Raw genomic sequence first — 22,197 nt, 5'->3', positions numbered from 1 at the left:
AATATTTTATTTTATGCGTGTTTTGCCTGCATGTAGCTATGTATACCAAGTGTGTACCTGGTATTCACAAAGGCCAGAAAAGGGCATTGGATTCCCTGGAACTGGAATTATAGGTGGTTGTGCACTGCCACAGGGATGCTGGGAGTCCGACTCGGGCCCTCTGCAGGGCAACACATGCTCTTAAGAGCCATCCCTCCAGCCCTGCTGTGGAATTCTTAGTAACTCTTGGACCAAGGACACACAGGGGCACTTTGGAGGGGTCCCACAAGCTCCGTGGAGGCCTGCACCCTACCAGTTGCTCTTGAGAGCAGATGCTGGGACAACTCAGCCTGTCTGCTGCAGGACAGATGGATGCTATGCTTGTGAAGCCACTCTATAAAAGAAGCCCTTCTGCCAATAAGAAGTCTGCTTGAAGCGTGTGGGTGGGCCTTAGTTCAGGCCTGGGGACAGAAGGGGCTTCCCAAGGGGGAGCTTTGTTCTATACTGTTTCTCAGCTCATCCCACCAGGTCCCTGGGAGAGTGGCAGGGGCCATTTCCATTATCTGAGGGGAGACAGAGGTCCCTCCCCTCCTCAGCCTGCCACACACTGCTTCCAGACTTACCCCCAGCCCAGAGTTACCGCCCCACCTGTCCCCAGCACCTGCTCATGGTCTCAGGGTGGCCTGTGAACAGCTTTCTGTTTAGAAGTGGGGATGGGAGTAAGAGAAGGCTGAGGGTAGGCTGGGATTCCCCCTCACCTCGTCAGAGAGCCCCCAGCTCTTCAGAGAGGACTCCACAGGAGCCCCACAGCCTTGGGTCTGTGTCCTGGAATGTTCCGGTTTGTGGTCCTAACCTGACTGGAATAAAGCTGCTGTAAAAGGACTTCTCGAGGTCTCTTCTCCCTAGTCCACAAGGGAAGCTGGAGCCAAGCCACTGCTTGGAACTCACCCAGAAGCACACCAGGCTTCTGGCCAGGTCAGGGAGATGTCTTACTGAAGAACCAAACAAAACAGCAACCTAAAACACACCTGGGGCCCCACTTACCGAAATAAGGAGTCATGCAAACACAGAAAGATTTATAGCTCCTGGTTGCTGCACAGTTAGGTAAGTGTGGGCTTGGAGGTACTGGTGGAGCTGGGCCATCACCCATGATCCCCAAGAAGAGATGCTGTACCCAGTAGTGAGGTAACAGGCTCTTGACACTGAGCCGCAGACACCCAGCAGCCCAGCGGTCCCATGGGCACTGCCGAGATACAGGTTCCCAGGCCTCCCCAGACCCCAGAGTCAGATCTCCAGGGCAGGCCCAGGCACCTTGAGGTCAAGAGGGTGAGGTTCGTGGTGGTGCACACCTCTAATTCCAGCACCTGGGAGGTAGAGGCAGGTAGACTTCCAGGAGTTCAAGGACAGTCTGGTCTACAGAGTGACTTTGGGACCAGCCTAGGCTACATAGTGAGACATTGTCTCAAAAAAACAAACAAAAGAGGGTAAGGTTCTGAAACTAAGAGGCTAAGATGGATCAACTGGTAGCTGAGACCCAGAGGGGCTCAGAAATGGAGGCTGTAGCTCTCCCCAACCAGCTCTTCCCGGGACAGCTCTCGGTGTGGGCAGGTGGCCAGGTGCAGACCTCCAGCACCTGGGAGCAGGACAGCAGCAGGAACTCCCACACTCCCCCAGCAGATTAACCTTCCCTGTCAGCCCCTGGGCTGGAAAGAGATGTAGAAGCCAGGTTCCCAATCCGGCCACTCCTCAAAGTCCCTGAGGATCCCTTTAAAATGTGTTCTTGGGCTGTGTCCCAGTAAAACTGAATCTTTGCGGGGGGAAAAGCCCAGGAATCCACAGATAACTCCCAGGGTCTCTGAGGTCAGCCAGCGCTTCATCTGTAGATGTGGGCAGCCACACCCAAGGTTTCCCCAGTTACTTCCCAGCATGGGTAAGATCCGAGCTCCCAAACTCTTCCTCAACTCCAGAGGGCCCAGAGTTGGGGAGAACAGGCACTTATGGGTGTACATACATAGCAAGGGCCTCCCTATAGCAACGGAAGGACTGGGTGGCCTAGGGAGATCTGAGCCGCCTTTCCAGGTCAGCACAACCTTGGTCCCTGCAGCTCCTTGAACATTTGTCTGGGCTTTAGGAAGGGAACTGACAGGCAGAGCAGCTGTGCTTTCTGGAGACCAAGATTTGGGAGGGGAGCCAGCATCCTGACTGTCCTGTCTTGGCTCCCATCTGTGGAGGCTGTGGGTAAACGGGGCTGAGAGACTTGTCTACCGTCCTGGCAGGACCCCTCACCCCATGTGTGGGGCTTGCATAGGTCACTGGCCCCAGGTTCTGTGTGCTAAATATCTCCGTAGGCATTCTCAGAACCACCCACTCTGCCCCCCTCTGGGCTGCTCACCAATGTTGGAATGCTTCAGCAGGCGGCAGATCCGAGCCTCTCTCTCCAGTTTCTGGTGATCTGGCAACAGAAAAGGGCAAGGCATCACCTCGTTTCTCAGCAGCTGAGGACTCACGGCTGCCACATCAGGATAGGTCCCCAAGTGTGTGTGTATAGCAGCCACCAAACAAGAGGCTACCCAGGGGGTTTGATGAAGGAGTCCACCCATTGCCTGGCCTCTGGGGCACCCACCTGGCTGACTGCAAGGAAGAGGACAGGTGTGGGTACCTAGAGCCATAAAGAACTGGTGTCTGGGACAGAGACACACATAGGAGGCAGTGAGTCACGTAACTCTGGGCCGAGAGTGGTCCCAATAATGTAAAGAACAGGAATTCTGTTAGCGGCACACTGACTGAATCTTTCATTTACTGTTCTGATTCTGCTCCTAGCTAGTTGTGGGGCCTGTCGAACAATGTGTCTGCCAGGTGGCAGCAGGCATGTGTCCTCAGAGGCCAGAGCCCACTGCTTTTGCTTGCCCCGCCAGACATAGATCTGGCTCTGAGACAAGCAGCCATCAGACATCTGGATCATCATTCTCAGAAGGACTGAGAGTTGGTTCACTTGCCGAATACCCATCTCCTCCCAACAGGGCCAGCGGTCCTGACTGCTTCTCTATCACACCTTCCTTAGAGCCCCCAAAGATGGAACAATTTACTAGCCAGAGTTTTACATTCCAAACAAAGGTGCCAGGAGGCTTTTAAGAACAGATCGAGGGGCTGGAGTGGTGGCTTAGTGGTTAAGGGCTCTTCCAGGGGACCAGGATTCGATTCCCAGCACCCGCATGGCAGCTCACAGCAGTTTATAATCTAGTAACATGAGATCCCACACCCTCTTCTGGCCTCTGAGGACACCACAAATGCGTGTGTACATAGACATATATGCAAGTAAAACATTCACACAATAAGATAATAATAAAATGAAATCTTTAAAAAAAAAAGGCAGATCGAGATAGCAATAGCAAAGCCCCAAAAGCCCCCTGTCTCGAAGGGAGGCCTATACCTGGCCACAGCCTCAGCCTCAGCTTCAGAGTGGAATGCCGGGCAGGAAGGAAACCGCAGCTCTCGCTCCAGCTCATGCACACCCTATCTTGCTAACTAGTGCTGTTGCTGTGCAAAACCGCACGCGCGCGCATGTGTGTGTGTGTGTGTGCGTGCGCGCGTGCATGTGTGTGCGTGCGTATGTAGGTGAAGAAGGAAAAAAAAGGCAGGCTTTTCAGCACTAGCACTAAGGACAGCGGCTGCCTCCCTGCCAAGACTGGGAGGGGGTGGACAGGGAGGGGGTGGAGCTGGTATTTTGAACCCTACCTCTTGCTGAGTGTTGAGCCCCTCCCAGAATGGCGAGCCCATAATGAATGTGCCAATCCAGATCTCAGAGGGGTGCCTTCCTCACTATGGGAACTCCCTGGGACTGACAGAAAGGAAGACCGCAGGCACCCGTTACAAAATGCTGTTTGGGAGGTGTGCAAAGGAGTCTTCGGGTCTCTGGTCCCCAGTGCTGGAGAAAGTTGTCCCTGCGGGAACTCAGGCCTGGCTGAGTCTTCTCTGGTTGGATGCCTGAAGTGGGATCCACGTGGTCTAGGGTATGGACTGCTGTGGAAACAGGGCAGCTATGCCTACAACAGGCAGGTCATTGGAACATACTGGGAAGGCTTTCTTCCTCCCCAGAGCCAGGCCTCAGCCCGCTGTCGCCAAAAGCCCTGGCCTCCCCATGCCTTCAAGGAGATCATCCACCCTGTACTCCAGCTCCCTGTGGAGGGCCAACAGAAGAGGAAGGGTGCGTGGGGGTGATGGGGAGCAACCCCATCTTTTTCTCTCGGAGACGGAGTTCCTGGGTCCCATCGCCTATTAGGAGCTCAAACACGAGATGGGAATTTGCACCCCAAACAAGAAAAGGGCACCTAGGGGGGCTGTAGATAAGCTGGCTCATTTCCTTTGGCAGCGGCACACACAGACATGCACACACACACATTACACACCTGCTAACCCAGGGGGCTGATTAGGGAAACTCAGGCAAAAGACGCGCTATTTATTCCTCCTGCCAGAGGAACACCCCTCAGATAGAATGCAGCATTCATCACACTCCCATGAAAGTACTTATCAGAAAATAACAAAACAAAAAATACCCAACACAATTTTACTCAAATTTTTCACTAAAGCGGAGCCTGCAATTATCCACCCGCCTGCTTGAATTCTAATGATAGTGCCGTGTCCCGAGATGCCACCCTCGGGAATGCCGAGGCCTGGAAGCTTTTCTAGGTGATTCTGCCATGATCTCAGTATGCAGGCCTACCTGACTTGCTAGGTTGTCTACTCAGTCAAATACAGACCTCAGGTGTCTCCGAGCTCAGCTCATGTGTGGGGCCCAGGGCTGAGCGTCAGCAAGGCCCAGGCCATCAGGGGACCTGGGAGAAGAAGCAGCTCATAACAGAGCCTGCACACCCATGCTAAGTGACTCACAGCAGGGTGAGGCAGCCCCCTCCCCCACACAGGATGCACCCCTCCTCCCCCGCACCAGCAGAGCAGGTGACCCAGTTCAGCCTCAAAGCCAAGGCCTCTCCTCCATGTTCAAGGGCTGTGACAAAGCCCTGGCCTGCATCCTCTGCAGCCTCCACACACTGAAGAGTCTGTGTCCTTGCGAATGTCGCTACAGAGGCATAAGCAAAGCAGCCAAGAGCCCGGTGACAAAGCTTCCCTCCTCCCTCACCCCGTGGCCCCATGAAAACCACGGTAAGACCCCAGACAGTCTGCATCACCCAGTTGCAGAAACGGGACCAATGCAAACCCCTTTTACTGCCCTTGGAAAGGACAGTGTACGACTTAAAGCTCAAGCTGCCTTCCAGATCCAGGGACTATTCCAACAGCTTTTGGGAGCAGATGCGAATCCCTCAGGGTTCGGGGAGCAGAACGGAGCTATTCTGTGCTGTCACTAGACAGGTGACAGAACTAGTGTCCATTGCCCTAAAGATGACAGAGGCAGGGCCTGCCCCCAGGTGCTGGCAGCCGGGCCACAGCATGTGACGCGTCCTTCTGAAGCACCTGCCACATGACAGGCACCATCTGGGAGCATTACAGGTGACAACCTGTTTAATTCCAAAAATGACTGAGAGGCAGCAGTAGCAAGCTGGAGGCTGGGGACAGGAGGGACAGCCCACCTTTGATCCCAGAGACACTCAGGGTGTGGCTCCAGGGACGCAGCGGGCCCAAAGGACAAGCTGAAGTGACAGTTGTAGTACTCTCTGTAAGTGACTCTCATTTCCTTGCCCTTTCTCTAGAGATAAGGTTGAGATCCTCTGCCCTCTCTGTGCACCTTCCCCTCCCCCAATTCTCCACTTGTGTGCTCCCCTCCCCAACCTGCTCCCTGGCAGAGGTGACTCACAGCAGGGGGGTTGGGGTGGCAAGCAAGAGGAGCCACTAAGCAGGGGACAGGAGAGCGTGGGTGGCACCAGCCCTGCCAGCTGCAGGCTGTCATGGGAGGACACTGGGTGGGACGGAGGAGGGGCAGGGAGAGGGAAATGTGAAGCCCACTCACACAGGAGGGGCTCCCTTCCCTCACTCCCATCTATGGTCCTGGGTCTCTGCACGTCTGGGAACCGGAGCCCATCTGCAGCTGTGCGGGCCTGAATCCCACATGCTGTACGGCTTAGGATAAACGACACTCCTATGCTGGGCCTCGTTTGGATGATGGGAACAGTGACAGGGTCTGGTCCCAAAGGACTGTCCTGGATGCCCGGACTGTCTAGAGGATACACCTACACCCATGTCTAGTGCAGAGCAGGTCCAGGGGGTCACCCTATTATCCCGGGAGGCTGCCAGCGATGCCTGGAGAACCTCTCCATTCTGTGGGGACACTCAGGACCTGTGAGGGACCCTCAGAGAAACACAGGCCAAGAGGGAATGGCCTGGGGACATGGACATTGCCAGTGGGGGCAGCTGTGGGTCCCTGCTCACGCTGCCTTTGCTCAGATACACAGGAGGCTGGGGAAGGGCTGGCCATGGCTTCCTAGGCTGCTTCTTTAGGCTAAATCAGCTGCATTGAGCATGAGCATAAAGTCGCATCAGTGACAGAGTGTCAGCCTGCCTGTGGTGCCTCGGGGGACTGTAGGGACACTGGAGAAAGGAAAGCTCGAGGTTCCTGAGGGCCAGGGCATGTCACCAGATTCTGGCCCTCCCCAGTGAGCAGCAATGGGACACAGACTACCAATAAGGCTTGGGTTGGCCTACTTGCAAGGCCCACTGGGGGGCTCAGTATCTCTCCACTCAAACAGTAGCAAAGATGCCAAATCCATCATTGCTGGTCCTGTTCAAAAGCAGCCAAGGTCACAGCAGAGAAGGGCTCTCCCTCCAGCCTGACGCTCACTCAGCTCATGCATAGCCAGTGTTCCAGACTGAACAAGGATCAAGGCCTGCTCCCACTGTCTTCAGCCTACAGGAAGACCTGTCCCAAGGTAACTGGCACAGCCAGAGGATCCCACTTTCTTTCTCGTCTCTCTCAGCCACGTACATCCTGGACAGCCTGGGGGCCAGTCTTCTCAAGTCCCAGAGGGCTCAGAACAGCCACATCATATGACACCTGGGTATACTGGCCCAGCCTGGTCTGGTAACAACACACTTCAATCCCAAATCACATCCACCTGGGAGTTCTGCATCGGGATTTCACACTCCCAAGGGACAGCATGCTCAGGAAACCAGTTGCCAGTTCTTTGTGGCAGTGAGCCACTGGCCTGGAGACCGTGGGGCAACCTGGACCAGAGACTAAAGACTTCCAGTCAGGCCCACGTACAGGGCTGAAGAATGGCAGGTCAGAAAAGCGGGAAGAGAGGGCTCTCACTGAGGCTTTCTGTACATGCTTTGTTTTGAAGAAAGCATCAAGGCGATTAGGCCGACAGCATCGGTCAGTAGCCATGAGGAGAGATGTCTGTGCCATAAGGCTGCCTGTCAATCCACAAGCATCAAGAAAGGAGGCGGGGCTCTCGAGGGACCTGAGCACCTGCATGCCGCACAGACCTCCACTGGAACTGCCACCCACACGACTGTCATGGGCCTCTGGACTGTTTTCCAATGAGTTAGGGATGGCTGGCATCTGGGGCTGCAGGGCAGGGCCACTGTCTTCCCTCCAACGGGTCATTTGTCATTCCAGCTGATGCTCCCCTCCCAGGACCCGTTTCAGAAATGAGAACCTGCCCTCCGCGTGTGGGTGCGTCTCAGCCTGGAAGCACAGGTGTGGCTTGGCATTCCGGCTCTCTCCTTGCCGAGCTGGCATCCGAAGCAAGGCTGTGGAGTGAGGCCTAAAACTGAGGTCAGTGCTGTGTAACAGTAAGAGAAACTGGGGAGTCCCCCCACACTCAACCATATATCCCCCGACTCAGTCTTTGAGGCAAGGACAGCAACTACTCCCCAACCCAGGACAGGGCATAGCTCCGGTTCATTCTTGCAAGCCACAGAATTATACAAACATCCTCGCGTGGACACCTGGGTTACCTCTCCTGGATATCACACAGCCTGCTTCCCCGAGTGCTGCAGATTCACTGTGTTCCAAGAGCAGCGGGGTCCTGCGAGCATGCTCTTCCCTGGTCTCTGAGTGTACGTGACTGCGGCTTCCAATTCATCTCATCTGACCGGTATCAGCTTTTGTGCTGGTCATTCCCACTGCTGCGGGACAGGACTCCTACATCACTGACTAGGAGCAGGAGGGGACCTAGGTGAGGAGCCTGGACCCCGAGGCGTCAGTTCTATCAGCTGACAAGCTGAGCTGCCCTCCTCCTTACAGCAGGTGTGGTCTGAACAGCTGCCTCCTCTCCCAGTCTGGGGGCCGCCTGGGGTGATGTCTCCCCACATGCAGGTCTCAGACCAGCCTACCTTACCAGGTACCACCAAAATGTCATCCAGACACAGTAGGAGAGCTGTGGTTTATGCTGGAGACTAAGTACTATACACGCATGCGTGGGACAAAGAACCAAAGTTTTTGGGGTCAGTGGCCTCTAGAGTACAAAACGCGCCCACTATGACCCTACACTTAAGTCACGCACAGGCCACCTCAAGATTACAGGCTCCTGGTCATGGTGGCCTTGTGCCTGACCTCTGCCTCTGCCTCCCAACTATCCCTACCTCCTTCTCATCCTGCCCAGAGTCTACAGCTACTGCCCAGGTCTTCATGCGCATTCCAGACTGGCTACCCCGGACCCAGTCTAGCCTGGAGCCTGTTCTCTGAGGCTAGGAAGCACTTCCTCCCTCTAGAGGGACATAGGGGAAAGCAGCAAACGAAGTCAAGGGACTCCAGACCAGCTGACTTACACAATCCACACTCTTCACTGCTGTTCTGGTCTCCAGCCCCTGACACTCTAAACCACCCAGAGAGGTCATTCCTGTCACGTCTGTGTAGCCAGAGAGACCTGAAACATCACCAGCCGGCCTCTCCTGGTGCCCACAAGCTGAGGTTCAAGCACCCAGCCCCAGGCCTGCAAGAAGGTGAGCACCCTGCGTGAGAACTAAGGGACAAATGACCCTAGGAAAGAAGGACTCATGGGTGGACCTTCCCTGATATACAGGGCCCTGGATAAGGACTAACACATAGCCCTCACCTACCACAGGGGGCACTGTGCACAACATGGTGCATTTTCTCCCCAGGGTCAAGGGGCTCCAACCCTTGGCAGCCACTTCTGACCACGCTGACCCCAGGCTTTGGGCGTGTTCACACCAGCAGCCACATGTCAGCCCCAGAGTGCCTTACCTCTCTCCACCTCACAGGTGAGGCTGTCAAGGGCCAGGGTTCCTCAGCCATGGCCTGTCTCTCCACTTCTGACTTCTCTGGATCTAGATTTCAGAAGCTTAAACTAAACCAAGTGAGTCTCTGAACTGCCTTCCACCACCTTGTCCGCTCTACCGGATAAAACAGGATGCCCAGGTAAGTTTGAATTTCAGACATATTTAGTTTAAGAATTCAGTATGGGACAAAGTTAGAATCTTCTTTCATTGTTTATCAGACATTATATCTGGCAACTCCAGTCTGGATCCCTCATTCAGGGTGGCGGGGAGCCCTCCCTTCCAGGGCTCTTCACTTGTCTCCCACAGCCCATAAGCTCAAATCAAGTCAACAGAACAGTTATAGGCTGACCCTGGCACTGGAGAAGACATTCCACATGCCAAGCCCCCAGCATGCTTCCCTGGGCTCCCACTGACAGAGTTGGGAGGATTGTGGTTTTGGCCACGGATGGATAGGAAGAAGGGGAGGGTCTCCAGGAGGAAAGGACACTGCCTATAGCACAAGCTCAAGCTGTTGGGCACTCCAGCGCCTCGTCTCTATTAACCCAGTTCTGTGGATTCTGGGTGCCTATACCTTGGATAGGGGGTGTTTGGGATTTGAGTAGTGAGGTCAAGGAAGGCATGTAGCCAGCTACAGCAAGAACCTCACATGTGGACCCTGGAGTCAAACACACCCCAGGCAGGTTTCTGAGAAGATGTGGACCTTCTTTCCTGCCTTTCCTCTTCTGGGGTATAGCCCCAGCACCCCAGGTCCCTGACACATCAGGACAACTTCTCCCCATTAGCTTTGGGCAGGGTGTGTCTCCTAAACAGAAGGTGCCATGGGAGCCTTTGGGAGACCAGGGGCCAGGCATGCAGCTGGAGATAGCTGGGCATGGACCTGGGGACAAAAGTGCTTGCTGGGCTTGGATCCTCATCTGTTAGATCAGTCCACTAGTGACGGCGGGCCTGCCAAGGATGTGAGCTCCCGCCTGGGACATCTGACCCCTGATCTGCCTTACCTGTGATCCCACTGTGTGCCCCAGCTGGCTTCTTCTACCCACCAGCTGCGGGACTCTATGTTCTCAGTTTCTGTAAGATGTCACCTCCTCTGTACCTGGTGAGTGCGTGTTGTCGTGGGGTATGGGAAGAGTATCTCAACAGCAATGGGGACCATGATGAGGACACATTCAAGTTCTCTCCATTCACACGGTCCATCCAGGTACAGCCGCTAGCCAGCGGCGACCTTTGCACAGGTTTCTGCAGCTGCACCTCCACACGGGGTGTCCACAGAGACAGCAAAACCACCCCCAAAGGAGCAGCTGTTTAGTGTGGCGGTGTGGGAAGGGAATAACAACACAAAATGTTTCTGAGACTCATATGCCTAATCATCTCCCTACCGCAACTCCTTTCCTTTAGCTGCTTTTCTTAAGAGTAGCCGTGTGTGTGTGTGTGTGTGTGTGTGTGTGTGTGTGTTTGTGTGTGTGTGTGTGTAACTGTGAGTTCTGTCATTTACTGGGAGGCCTTGTCTACTCTGCATTCAGTACCAACTTTCTCCTCCCAACAGCTTGAAGGACCAGAGTCATCTCCCTCTGGGTGCACTGGATATGAGGACCACAGTGCTCCCCAGATTCCTGGGGTTATCTGAGGAAAAGTGAGGTCCCATCTCTTCACTGAACTTGAATAACAAATGGAAATGAAAATGGCAGGCAGGTGTCTAGAAATCCCCCAGTGTTTTGGGGGGCCTTTCTCCCTACCTTAAGAAGTCTGAACCCAGTATATAGGAAGGAGGATGCTGGGACAGTTGGGCAGAGAGCCCAGGGAGAGCGGGACACATGAGGAGTATGGTTCTGTAATATTCTCAGCTCGGAGCTGGGAGGCTGCAAGGTGAGCCAGTGGCCCCAGCGCCGGCAGGGCTCAACCAGCTACAGTCAGTAGAGAAGATCGTTGAGTGCACAGAGGACAACAGTGTCCATGTGAAGTCCTGAGAGTCAGGATGCCACTGCTATCTGGTCAGAAGGAGCAGTGGGGAAGGGGCTGCAGGCATGGCTACACTCATGCTTCCAGCACGTTCGTCTGAGTAGGCAGCTCTATCTCCATTTTCACCCGGGGAAACTGAAGTGCGGGGAGGATAAAGCACAGAGCTGATGCCAGGCACCCCCTCCAAGAGGAGTCACCCACCTTGAAGCTGGCAGCTCACCTGACACCTTCTCCCTCACCCCTTCCAAAGGGTGCAAGGGGCTAAGGCTAAGAATGGGGACCTATGGGAAGGCAGTCGGGACAGCGGGGACACAGGTCAGAGAAATGCAGACAAAGGTGAGTGGTGAGGCAGGGCTCTGTCAACCAGAGCCAGGCAGGAGCCTCTGCAGCGCCATCTCCCGGGCACCACTGGCCTCCTAGTACCGTCATCACCATCCTCCTGAGGCTGACTGTGGACACAGGAGGGAAACAGGCAAAGCCCATGTAGCCAAGTCAAGGCCAGCTCCGGGTATTGCTCAGATTCAGATTTGATCCAGGGTCGGTAGGGTCAGCTTCCTTGTAGGCCTCCCTCTTGGCTAAGATTCTAGGGCCATACCACAGTGATGAGTTCCTGGGAGTCACTGCAAAAGTTGCACTGGCTGAGTATTGTGGGTTAAGTAGAAGTTTGTTAGGGTCAAACGGAAAGACATCTTGGGTCCAGCAGGTATGACAAGGCAGACCCAGACCCGGAAATGGTCCCAGCACAAAGATGACGTCAAGGAAGTGCGACACTGCCTCTTCTGCTGAGGATAGATGCTAAAGCATCCTGTGCAGGATGCTGAGCAGTCTGGGGGCTGGGGCACACACACGCAAGAGCCGCCAGGAGCTGATACTTGAGAGAAAGTTCTATGTTAAAAGTTTATCATGAAAAAAAAAATGCTCGTCGGGTGGTGGCGCACACCTTTAATCCCAGCACTCGGGAGGCAGAGGCAGGCGTGTCTCTGTGAGTTTGAGGCCAGAGCGAGGTCCAGGACAGGTTCCAAAGATACACAGGGAAACCCTGTCTCAAAAAAAAATTACTCAAAAAAAGGCTGGGGCTGGGCAGTGAAGAGACCCTCAGTGGAAGCAGGCAGGGCCAGCCTGCCTTCTGAGAGCAGACCAAAGCAGAATAGCCCTAGTGAGAATACTGGGGAAGGCGGTGTGGGGGTGGTGTTTATAGATGTTTGTAAGTTCAGACCCACCTCCTCTGTTGCCGTCCCCACCTCCCACTGTCCGGCCCAGCTGGCAGGGAGCAGGGTGATAAGGGTCCCCCTCCCACACCCATGCCCCCACACACTGGCAATGCATTTCAACAGCCGCCCGACAGCTAAAGGGTTCGTGGGCACTCTGGTCAGAGTCATGGGAAAGAAGCCAGACCAAACCTGGGGGTTCAGATACCCATTCCCCTCGATCCTCCCAGCTTGTGAAGCACTTTGAGGATATAAATAGAGGATTGATTAATCCAAGGAGGTTGCCAAAGTCTATGGAAAAATAGATGGTTTTCTACTCAAGCCTAACAAATTTCTATTTACCCCTCAATACTCAGCCACCAATACAACTTTTGGGGTGACTTTTTCTGACTGCCAGGAACTCATCCCAGCCCCACCCAGCAGGCGGGAAGAATCTGTAGGATGGGTGGGGGTCTAGCTAGACACATCAGGGTCTTGTATGGGCCCCCAGGAAAGATTAAATGTGAAAAGGGGCAGAAAAAGCTTTCGGGGATGAGGTCACAGGAAACAGGGGCCAGCAGCACAGTGCTAGGCTGTTAGTGGTGGGGAGGGGGCACAAGTCGTCCAGCTGTGAAGGAAGGTGCCCAGCGAGTGGCCCTGTGGGGTCATACAGCCTGCAGAGTCCACCACCAGCCCAGGTGGGGCTTGAGCTCTCTGCATCTCCTTGGGACGGGGCCAAGGTCTAGATCAGCAGCGCTTCTGAGGGCCCCCGTGAAGACCAAGGAGGACTGAGGAGTGGCTACTACCTCTCAGTGGTGGGTGAAGGGGCAAAAGGAGACATGAAGCATTAGGAACTTGAGTTGCTTAAGTTAATCCATCTGGATGGCGTTTTTTAGGCAATTAAATTGATTGAGAACACAGCATGGTTTTGCTGAACATAACTCATGCAGCTCTTACCAAGCAACTGGCTTGGCCAAGGCTCCTGTGGGTCTGCTAGCATGGCCAGGAACCAAAATAGAGCAGGGAGAAGAGCAATCTTTGTTCAAAAGCACAGCACACAACAATGGGAAGTAACCTGTCTCCCAGACACCCTTGCATACCAGGCAGCCCTCACGGCAGCGAGGGACATGGGCGGGACAAATCACCAATGTGGCAAAAGCCGGATCAGCCTAGGATGGTGACAAGAGGAAATGGGGTTGACCACAAAACTCAGCATCCTCCTGGGTTCATGAGGCCCATGGTCCACCTGCCTTGCGAGGCCAAAAATCTGTGCAAGCCAACACCGCATCAGTGAGCAGAGTGTCTTGAGTTTTGGCACAGTGTATATTGCAAGCCCTCTGTGGGAGCTGACCCCAGCACGATTACCATCAGTGTGGGGCATTCATACCACACAGAGACAAAGTCACACGTGTGCACACACACCTAATGTGCCTCGAATCGTGACCCTCCTCTGTGTGCTCTCCCCAGGAGTGTGCAGTGGAGTGTGCAGGCTCCGGGATATGGTCTGGAAACCATGGGAACTGATCTCAGACGGGGCCCGGGCTCTCTCTGAGAACGGAGGGCTCCACGCTGGTTCTGTGTCTTGGCAGAGAAGAACCCAGCTCACAGCCCCAGACCCTGAATCACAGCTCAGGACAGAGGGAGGGCCCGCTGACAGCAGGTGACCCGGCACCCATGACTCTACCATCAAAGCTGGCTCCCCATCTAGGGCACAGAAGAGAACTTGCTCCCTGTTCTGGCCAAGGTGCCTGCATACCATCACCTTCCCTGGCCCTCTGGGCTGGAGGTCCACCACGGGGAGGGACTAAGCAGCCCCGGGTATTACCCAGTGATAGGGATAAAGACAGCAGCTGATACAGAAGCACCCCGGGGCCTTGAAGACCTTGAAGACCCTATCTTATGTTCAGAAAATGCTTCCAAGAGGAAACACAGGAGAGCCTTGATGGTCTGGTATACAGCAGGTGCTCAAACATGCTTACACAGATGTTGATAAATTGTAGGTGTGGTATCAGCTACATGACCTGTGGGTTGTCAGATTGGAAACTGGAGACTGCCAATGGTTCACATCCTCAACATGCCCACTAGAGGAGACCCTGCCGATGCCCCAATTCAGCCCAAAGCATCTCCCACTCAGGGTAAGAGAGGTGAGAGGTCAGGGATCCTTGGCCCTCAATTAGCTCAGATTTCAGTCTGGAAGCTCACTCAGGCTGCAGTGTCTGAGGACGGGAGGAGGAGGACGTGGGAAGAGAGGGGTGACGTGGCAATGCCATTTCACATTGGCAGCCACCCACTCGCCACCCCCATGGCCTCACCACACCTTCAGCCCACCCCACTTGGGGATTCTATCCAGATCCCTATGCAATGCCAGGACCCCCCACTCTCTCTGTACCCCATCCCCAGGAAGCTCCAAGAGTGGCTTCTGATAACCCGCCTGAAATAATGTGTCCCCACCCGCAACAGGCCCTGGCTCTGTCTGGGTGATCCACCTGGCCAGTACCATGTAAGACCCCTCCTTGCACACCTGCACGCCTGCAGAGGCCTCCCTGGGGCAGACAATGCCGTACTCAGCTCAGAAGACTCAGTTAAGAAACCATCTGGATACCCAAGATGCACCAGGATGGTACTTCACCAGCAGCGAGACGTCAATAGGAGCTTGCCATCACCCACCCACAGCCTGAAGTCACTGCTTCTCCTTGGCCATAACTTTAGGGAAATACCACCTAGTCCCCCAGTGCCTCACTAGCCTGACAACTTGTCTCTTCAGGTCTGGAGCGGAGATGGAGAAGCTATGTGGGACCCCAGAAAGATTAGATGGCAACCCCCAAACTGCAGAGCGAAAGTTGTGAGCTGAGGGCAAATTCCTCCCATGTCCACTCAGCCAAAGCCATCTTGAAGGCCTTGGCATTCCCTGTCCCCTCACCACAGTCCCAATAGGCAGCCCCTGCCGGATCCTACCTCTGGCTGACAGCTTCTTGGTATTAATGATCTTGGCTGCATATTCATGGCCGGTACAGAGCTTGACACAGCGTCGGACCACAGAGAAAGCCCCCCTGGAGAGGACGCAAGGCAGGAGACAGACACAGAGAGAGGGAGTGAGAGGGAGAGAGAGAGAGAGAACCAATTAATCTCCCAAAGACACTTGGAATCTAGCCACTGCCAGGCCTCAGGCACATGGCCAGTGACCAAAGAAAGCCTGTGCCCCTCCCACACAGTCCCCACCACCCTATTTGGCATCAGCAGGACAGGCCACTGTTGTGGGGACTCTGTGAGGAGGAGACCAGCTGGTCTCCTTGGGAGGGTCCCCACTCCATTCCTGCACAACACCCAGGTCCTGATCCATTGGTCAGCTGGAATGAGTTGATGATACCCTGACATGTCCTTCCAAGAGACAAGGCCAGTCTGGAGCACAGGTGTCTGGGAACCGGTGCAAGCCGGATACAAGGACTCACAGAAAGCTTGAGAGTAGTATTATATCGCTTAACTGCAAAGCGGGAGGCAGGGAGCTCCTGGGATACAACATTGTCCCCATGCCACAGAAGAGGACGTGGGGGTCCAGGGTGGGGCACAAGGAAGTGGCTTACAGTGACAGCATCAGGAAAGGCTCTGAATGCTGCCCGCAGAGCTGACCCGCAGAGCTGCCCCACAGTCGAGGGGAGAGGAGGCTGAACCAGGCCAAGCGCTCCCTGTTCCAGCCCCTCACGTCTACCTCTGCACCCCTAAGGTACTCAGAACACCATGTCTCAGACAGTGACTACCATTTCCTTTTTGGTACAGTCCTTCCAGATGAATCTTTGTAAAAATGTATTAGGAAAAAATAAGTACTAGCTCTCCATCTGATTGGCTCCTGGATGGCTCGGGCCGCTATGGCCAGCGGTTATACTCCACAGCCGCAGGACTCAGTGGCTTTAGTTCCGGGGCAGAGACAAGGTCTCATGCTGCCCACCACAGCCTAGCTGCTGTGACCCTGTGGACAGGGTGCAGGCTGCTCAGGGGCGGGGGTGGCAGGCGTGGCCTGTGTTCTATCAGTAGTTTCTTGTTCCATTTTTCCATTTATGTGAGAGTTACAGTCTCAAAATATTCCTTTGTAAGGAAAATGTAAAGAAAGAGTTATTGGTGGGTTTTTTTCTCTCCCAGTTTTCTTCTTTGGTTTTGTTTCTAGCTGTGTTAGAAGGAACCCAGAGCCTTGCACACTGTAGGGACATACGCCACCTCTGAACCATACCCTACCCTGGACTACTGTTCCCCACAGCCACTATGTCTGCACCAGCTTCCTCCTGTCTGTCACTTCCTGGGGCTCAGTTTCCCCATTTACATTCTGAAGCAGCAGGCCTCACAGAGCAGCTATGTGGCTCTCTGTCTGTCCCAGCCAGCCTCACCTTCCCTTTGCTTGGGTCTGAGCTGCCATCTGTGTTGCTCAAGCCCAGGGGGTGCAACACCCACAGTTTGGCTGTGCAAGCATCTTCTGGGAGGTCCAGACCAGCTCCTGAAGGGAGTGCACAGTCTTGCTTTCCCGCGCCAGGGCCAAACTGTGCACGTCTGCAATGTCAGACCCTGTCTCAGGTGGGGAGCCCATATGTAAAGCAGGGTAGAGGCCCCCTAAATACCGTCTTATCAGAGAACAGGCTCCTGGCTGCTGACCAGACCCAGGGAAGGACATGAGTGTCTGTGAGCCACAGTCCTCCTGCAGCGCGAGTGTGTCCAGACACAAAACTACCAAGAGTCTGTGATTGGTGGACAGCCTACAGACTACTTGGAGAGCTCCCTCCCCTTGTCCAGATGCCCCCTTTTCCTCTGCAGAAGGCTCTGAGCTGTCAGCACAGGCTTGGGCTAGGCACCCAGCAGAGAAGGGAGAAGCCAGGGCTGGACAGCTGCCAGAGGGAAGAAGCAGGGATGAGGCTGTGAGGTGGGGAGGTGCAGGAACAGTCAGGCAGCCAGTGAGTTCTCAGCAGCAGCGGCGAATGGTGAAGGAGGCCTTGGCCTCAATCACAGGCAGGAGACCCCATTCCAGCGACTCAGACACCCTCCTGGGAGAAGGAGGCTGCTACGAAGGGAGAGGAGGAAGGCTGACCCCGGAAGCCGCTGTGTGTGTGCTCAGTGCCTTGGTGTCACCTCTTCCATGGCTTTGAAGCCAGCTCTGAACAGGCTCCTTGCCAGCGCAGCCATTCCCCAGACCGCTGCAGGCCTGGAGATGCAGCTGCAGAACAACTCTCTTCTTCCCCAGTGACACTGCCACCTGCCACATGTCACTGTCCCAGGAATGCCCCCTGCAAGCAGCCACAGACATGTATCACACAGGCAAGGTGGGGGTCCCTGACACCATGGCCATCTCCATGACATCGCTGTCCCCCTCAGGGCTCACAGCCCCTGTCACTCCAGTTAATAATGACTGAGAAACAGTACGGACAAAGACCCTCGGTCTGAACTGTCACCCCATCCTGCCTCATAAGCATCCTTCAAGACACAGTTCAAACAGCTTGGTCTCCTCTGAGGATCGCCCCTCACAGGGTCTCACGATAATCTCTCATGCTCATTTCCATCCCTCACCCCCACCCCACCAAGACTCCCTAACACTGGACCTAGGATTTCCTTCACACGAGGCAAGCGCTCTACCATCTAGCCCCTTTTTTATTCTTTTAAAGACAGACTGCTACCAACTTGCCCAAGCAGACACTGTTTTTTTTGATTAAGAAACTACCATTATGAGCCGGACAGTGGTGGCGCATGCCTTTAATCTCAGCACTTGGGAGGCAGAGGCAGGCAGATCTCTGTGAGTTCAAGGCCAGACTGGTCTACAGAGCTAGTTCCAGGAGAGGCTCCAAAGCTACAGAGAAACCCTGTTTTGAAAAACCAAAAGAAAAAGAAACTACCATTATATTATGATTTTATATCTCCATTTTTTTAAATTGTGACAGAAAAAATACCTATTTTTAATATATTATATTTTAATTTTTTCTTTTGAGAACTTCATGGATGCACACAATGTATTTTGATCATATCCACCCCCACTCCTCTCTCCCAACTCCTCCTGGATTATCCCAACACATCCCTGAACCAACTTCACTTTTCCCAGAGCCCACATAGGCCTTGAACTTTCGATCTTCCTGCTCGTCATCTTGAGAGATGGGGCTTAGTCTTTCCACTTTATTATGACCATTTATCTGCCCATTTCTGTCCTTACCCCCCGGGGCTCTCTACAGACAGGCTGTGTCCTGCCCACCCTGAATTCTGGTGCTAGGCCCCGCCCTGAGTCTATGACATGGAAGTCAGGACAGACGGAAAGCGCCACAGGTGCTTCGGATGCTGGAGCTGCCAGACCTTGGTGCTGGTCCAGCCTGGCAGTACAGGAGCGGCTGCAGGAGAATGATGGCCAGGGAGAGGGGCAGGAAGTAGGAGGGGTTCCCTCAGGTCCTCATGAAGTAGGGAGACCCTATTAGAGTGGCCGAGAAAAAGGGGCCACCTACCAACACTGAGGCCACACGGTCAGACTCAGAACCAGCAGAGCCTGGAGAATAGGGCTTGTAGCCCCTCTGCTTCGTAGTAGCACAGGCAGGCGGGTTGGGCCGTGGCAGTAATCACCTCAGAAATACTACTGACTCCAAAACCAGCCACCTACCCATGGCAACGGGGGCAGAAGCGGAGCCATGGGCAGAAAGACGTCCAGAGGGAGCTGGACACAAAGCAGAGCAGGCCAACACTCCTGCTAGACACTGCGTGAACTTCATCTGAGCACCAAGGTCACCCGTGAGATGCCTGGTGCTAGCTTTTAGAGACTGCTTTAGAGCTGAGGAGAAAGTGATTTGAATAACCTGTTCAGATCACAAGGCCCCAGGGCGCCAAGCACAGTATAGGGCTTTTAAAATCAAATAAACCTAATTAAAACAAGAAAATGCTCTTTGAGCCCTGATTTGCCGAGAGCTCCAAATACTGTCTCATTTACAACAGGACCAACAATACCTGGAGACGGGCCTGAGAAAGGGGAAGGTTTAATTCCATACAGGATTGGCGCTCCAGAGCTGGGCTACCTGGGGCCACTGCTCTCCACACCTGCTTGTCACTGGGGTGCCATCTCCACTGCAGTCCCCCAGGGAGAAGCTCCAGGGGGAAAGCATCTGTCCTGTCAGATGGCCACAGATGACCGGAGGAAGAGTCAGAAGGAGATCCATCTGCCCCCATCTTCTCAACCACTTGGCAATTCCTGCTCTTTGACAGATAGTCTGGCCATCTACTATCCCCTCACCCCCACCCCGCTTCACAGACAGCATCTGGCTTCAGGATTTCCAAAGGTCCTGCCTCTGAGATGCTGCCAAGCCAGCCAACACCAGGAGCCTGCTGCCTGTTGCTGACCGCGGACTTCTGTCAGAACTCCCTTCCCGTTCCCCTCTGCGGCTCTCTGTCCTATTCCAGGCTCTCCCGCTGTCCAGGCTGCCCCCTGCTGCCTGACCACAGTATGGCTACTGCAGGGACCTTAGCTGATGCTCGCAGGAGATGGTAGACCTGTAGTCTCAGGTCCATAGTTACTGCCTCTGCCCAAGATTCCTGGCGGGGAGGACCGAGTCACTGTCACACTGGCAAAGGCCGAGTTACCATGGTTCCCAGATCTCGGAGTATGACATCCTTTCTCCTACAGACCCTGTCGGATGTGCTCTGGGGACTCCAGATGGCAAGTGGATAATGGCTGCTCATCTTCTCCTAGACCATGTCTGGGTGAGATGAGATGACCCCTGCAGATGCCAAACAGCACCATCCAGCACCCAGAAAGCACCAGTCACATGGTTCTGCTTCTAGGATGGTGTAGATAGGGACCAGACCCCTGCCCACCCCTACAGGTCACAGAGCCACTGCAGACCGCACTCAGGAAAGACAAGTCAAAGGGGTGCTCTTAGTCACCCCCCACAAGGTTTGGAGTCTGTGCTCTTAGTAGGCATTTCCCACTCCTTTCTCTGCATCCTCACCCTGTATCCGTGCCCTGTGGCCTCTTCTTGCTACCCTGGGCTTTCCTGCCTCTGTCTTGAGTTTCCACTGGCCTGTGCCTGTGAGGGAAGCTAACTATTTGCATAAGTACACCTGCCACTAGGACTTTGGCCCTGTCCCACAAACGCCTTCGGTTGCCTGACAACCAAGTACAGCGCATTTCACATCCTCCTAGAAGCCAGCTCCAATGGCAGCTCAGAGCTGAGTCAGGGACTTTGCCATCCACAGAAAGGCTTCTGGCAATTCCAGGGGTGCCTACATTTTAGGTGATCGGGAACCTTGAACAAAAATCAAAGCTCCAACCCTCCTGGCCCTGTTGACAGACGGACGGATGTTACCCAGACAGGTTCTTTGTCTAAGGGCCCATGTGGGTCTGGGATATACCCCAGGAGCAAACTCAGTACTCCTAGATGACCCCCAGAAGATCCTCTCAGCAGGTCTACCCCATCAGACCCCTCAGTAGATCTACCCAAGCAGATCTGCACAGGGGATCCTCCTCAGCAGAGCCTGCCCACCAGACACCACCTTCTACCTCCAGCAGAACTTTTTGGAATAAGCTGAGCAGGCAATGGTTTTATTTCCTATTCAAAATTACTGGATGGCTATTTTGAAACCTACTTCGACCATTTGTCTCATCTTCTGACTAGGTCAGTTCCAAGCATGCTCTGATAATCAAATCAGAGTTAAAGATGAACAAGAAGGTGGCCACACCGAGAGCTTTCACAGTTTATTTATCTTTAAGTTGCAATTTATGTGCTAAGGTAAACAAAACACCTTCCTCCCTCTGCTCATAAGGGGTTCTTAAAAGTGAAGATGCAGAAACCTTTTCTATCATCTATCTACCCTTTCATCCGTCTGTCCATCCTTCCATCCATCTCTCCATCTGTTTATTCTAATCTAAGATGGAGTTTTCCAGGCTGATTCTGAAGCACTGGTCTCAAACCGTTCTCCCAACTCAGTCTCCTGAGTGGCTGGGACTACATGCTCACATTGACAAGCCTAGTTCTCTCCTATTTAACAGTGACCTAAGCGATTTGCTGGAAACATTAACCTCTGCTTGGAACAAAGTAACGATGTTACCACAAGATTTTTCTTTGATGTGTTTTTCAACTTCTAAGCAACTATACAAGAACAGAACCCAGCTGGACAGTGGTGGTGTATGCCTTTAATCCCAACACTCAGGAGGCAGAGGCAGGCAGATGGAGGCTAGCCTGGTCTATGAGAGAGAGTTCCAGGACAGGCTCCAAAGCAACACAGAGAAACCCTGTCTCGGGGAGGAAGGGGGAGAACAGAGCCCATCTATCCACCTATCACTAACAGGAAGTGCCTTTGCATTATTGTAATTACGATTACAATGTGTGCAACGCAGTAACCAAGGTCAGTACGAACACACTGGAGTCACTGTGCCCTTCCTGACAGCAGGTGTGGATCTGCACCAGGAGACTTCCCTACACAGGAGCCGTTTGTCTATTGTTCTGCTTCCTGTCCCTGTCAGGACTCCACATGCCTTGGACACATCTTCCACAGCGCTGCTTTGCTGTGTGACACCCTGTGAGTGACCTGCAGTAGTGACCGTCACCTCCACTGCTCCACTGACCCTGGAATCATTCCAGCTGTCTATCCTTCTAGACAGAAGCAAAGTCCTCACGGAGAAACGCTTGCTGTCCACTACCACCACAGATGGCTGGAGGGCAAATTGAGTGCCCAGACTGTCTGTTCAGCCCTGCCCAGCATGCAGACATCCTGGATTCAGAGCACTGGGCTTGAGGCGACCCTTCTGGGGACAAGCATTTGTACAGCCTGAATTCTCTCTGAACGCACACAAGTTCCACATGGTCTCCAAGCACCAAGCGTGGCTTTCTCAGCAAGCCGTTGCTTGGAGCTCGCCTTTTCCATGGAATGGTACTGCACA

At 54.0% G+C, this 22,197-nt stretch overlaps 1 protein-coding gene across 4 annotated transcripts in view; it reads right to left on the bottom strand.

The window, feature by feature from the left end:
- Camk2b (calcium/calmodulin dependent protein kinase II beta) overlaps positions 1 to 22,197 on the bottom strand; it is an 89,844-nt gene that overhangs the window by 36,834 nt on the left and 30,813 nt on the right. For all 4 annotated transcript variants that reach the window (XM_041669455.1, XM_041669456.1, XM_041669453.1 and 1 more), the window contains exons 2-3: positions 15,270 to 15,364; positions 2,372 to 2,431 (exon numbers count right to left, since the gene is read on the bottom strand). In XM_041669455.1, the coding sequence (XP_041525389.1) occupies positions 2,372 to 2,431; positions 15,270 to 15,364 (155 nt within the window). The remainder of the gene's footprint in view (positions 1 to 2,371; positions 2,432 to 15,269; positions 15,365 to 22,197) is intronic.

This window comes from Microtus oregoni, unplaced genomic scaffold (assembly GCF_018167655.1).
Source record: "Microtus oregoni isolate MIOR12 unplaced genomic scaffold, Mior012 000019F_ref0000042, whole genome shotgun sequence".
Taxonomy (NCBI): Eukaryota; Metazoa; Chordata; class Mammalia; order Rodentia; family Cricetidae; genus Microtus; species Microtus oregoni.
Note: the sequence above shows the minus strand (reverse complement) of the source record. Positions and strands in the feature narration are given on the sequence as shown.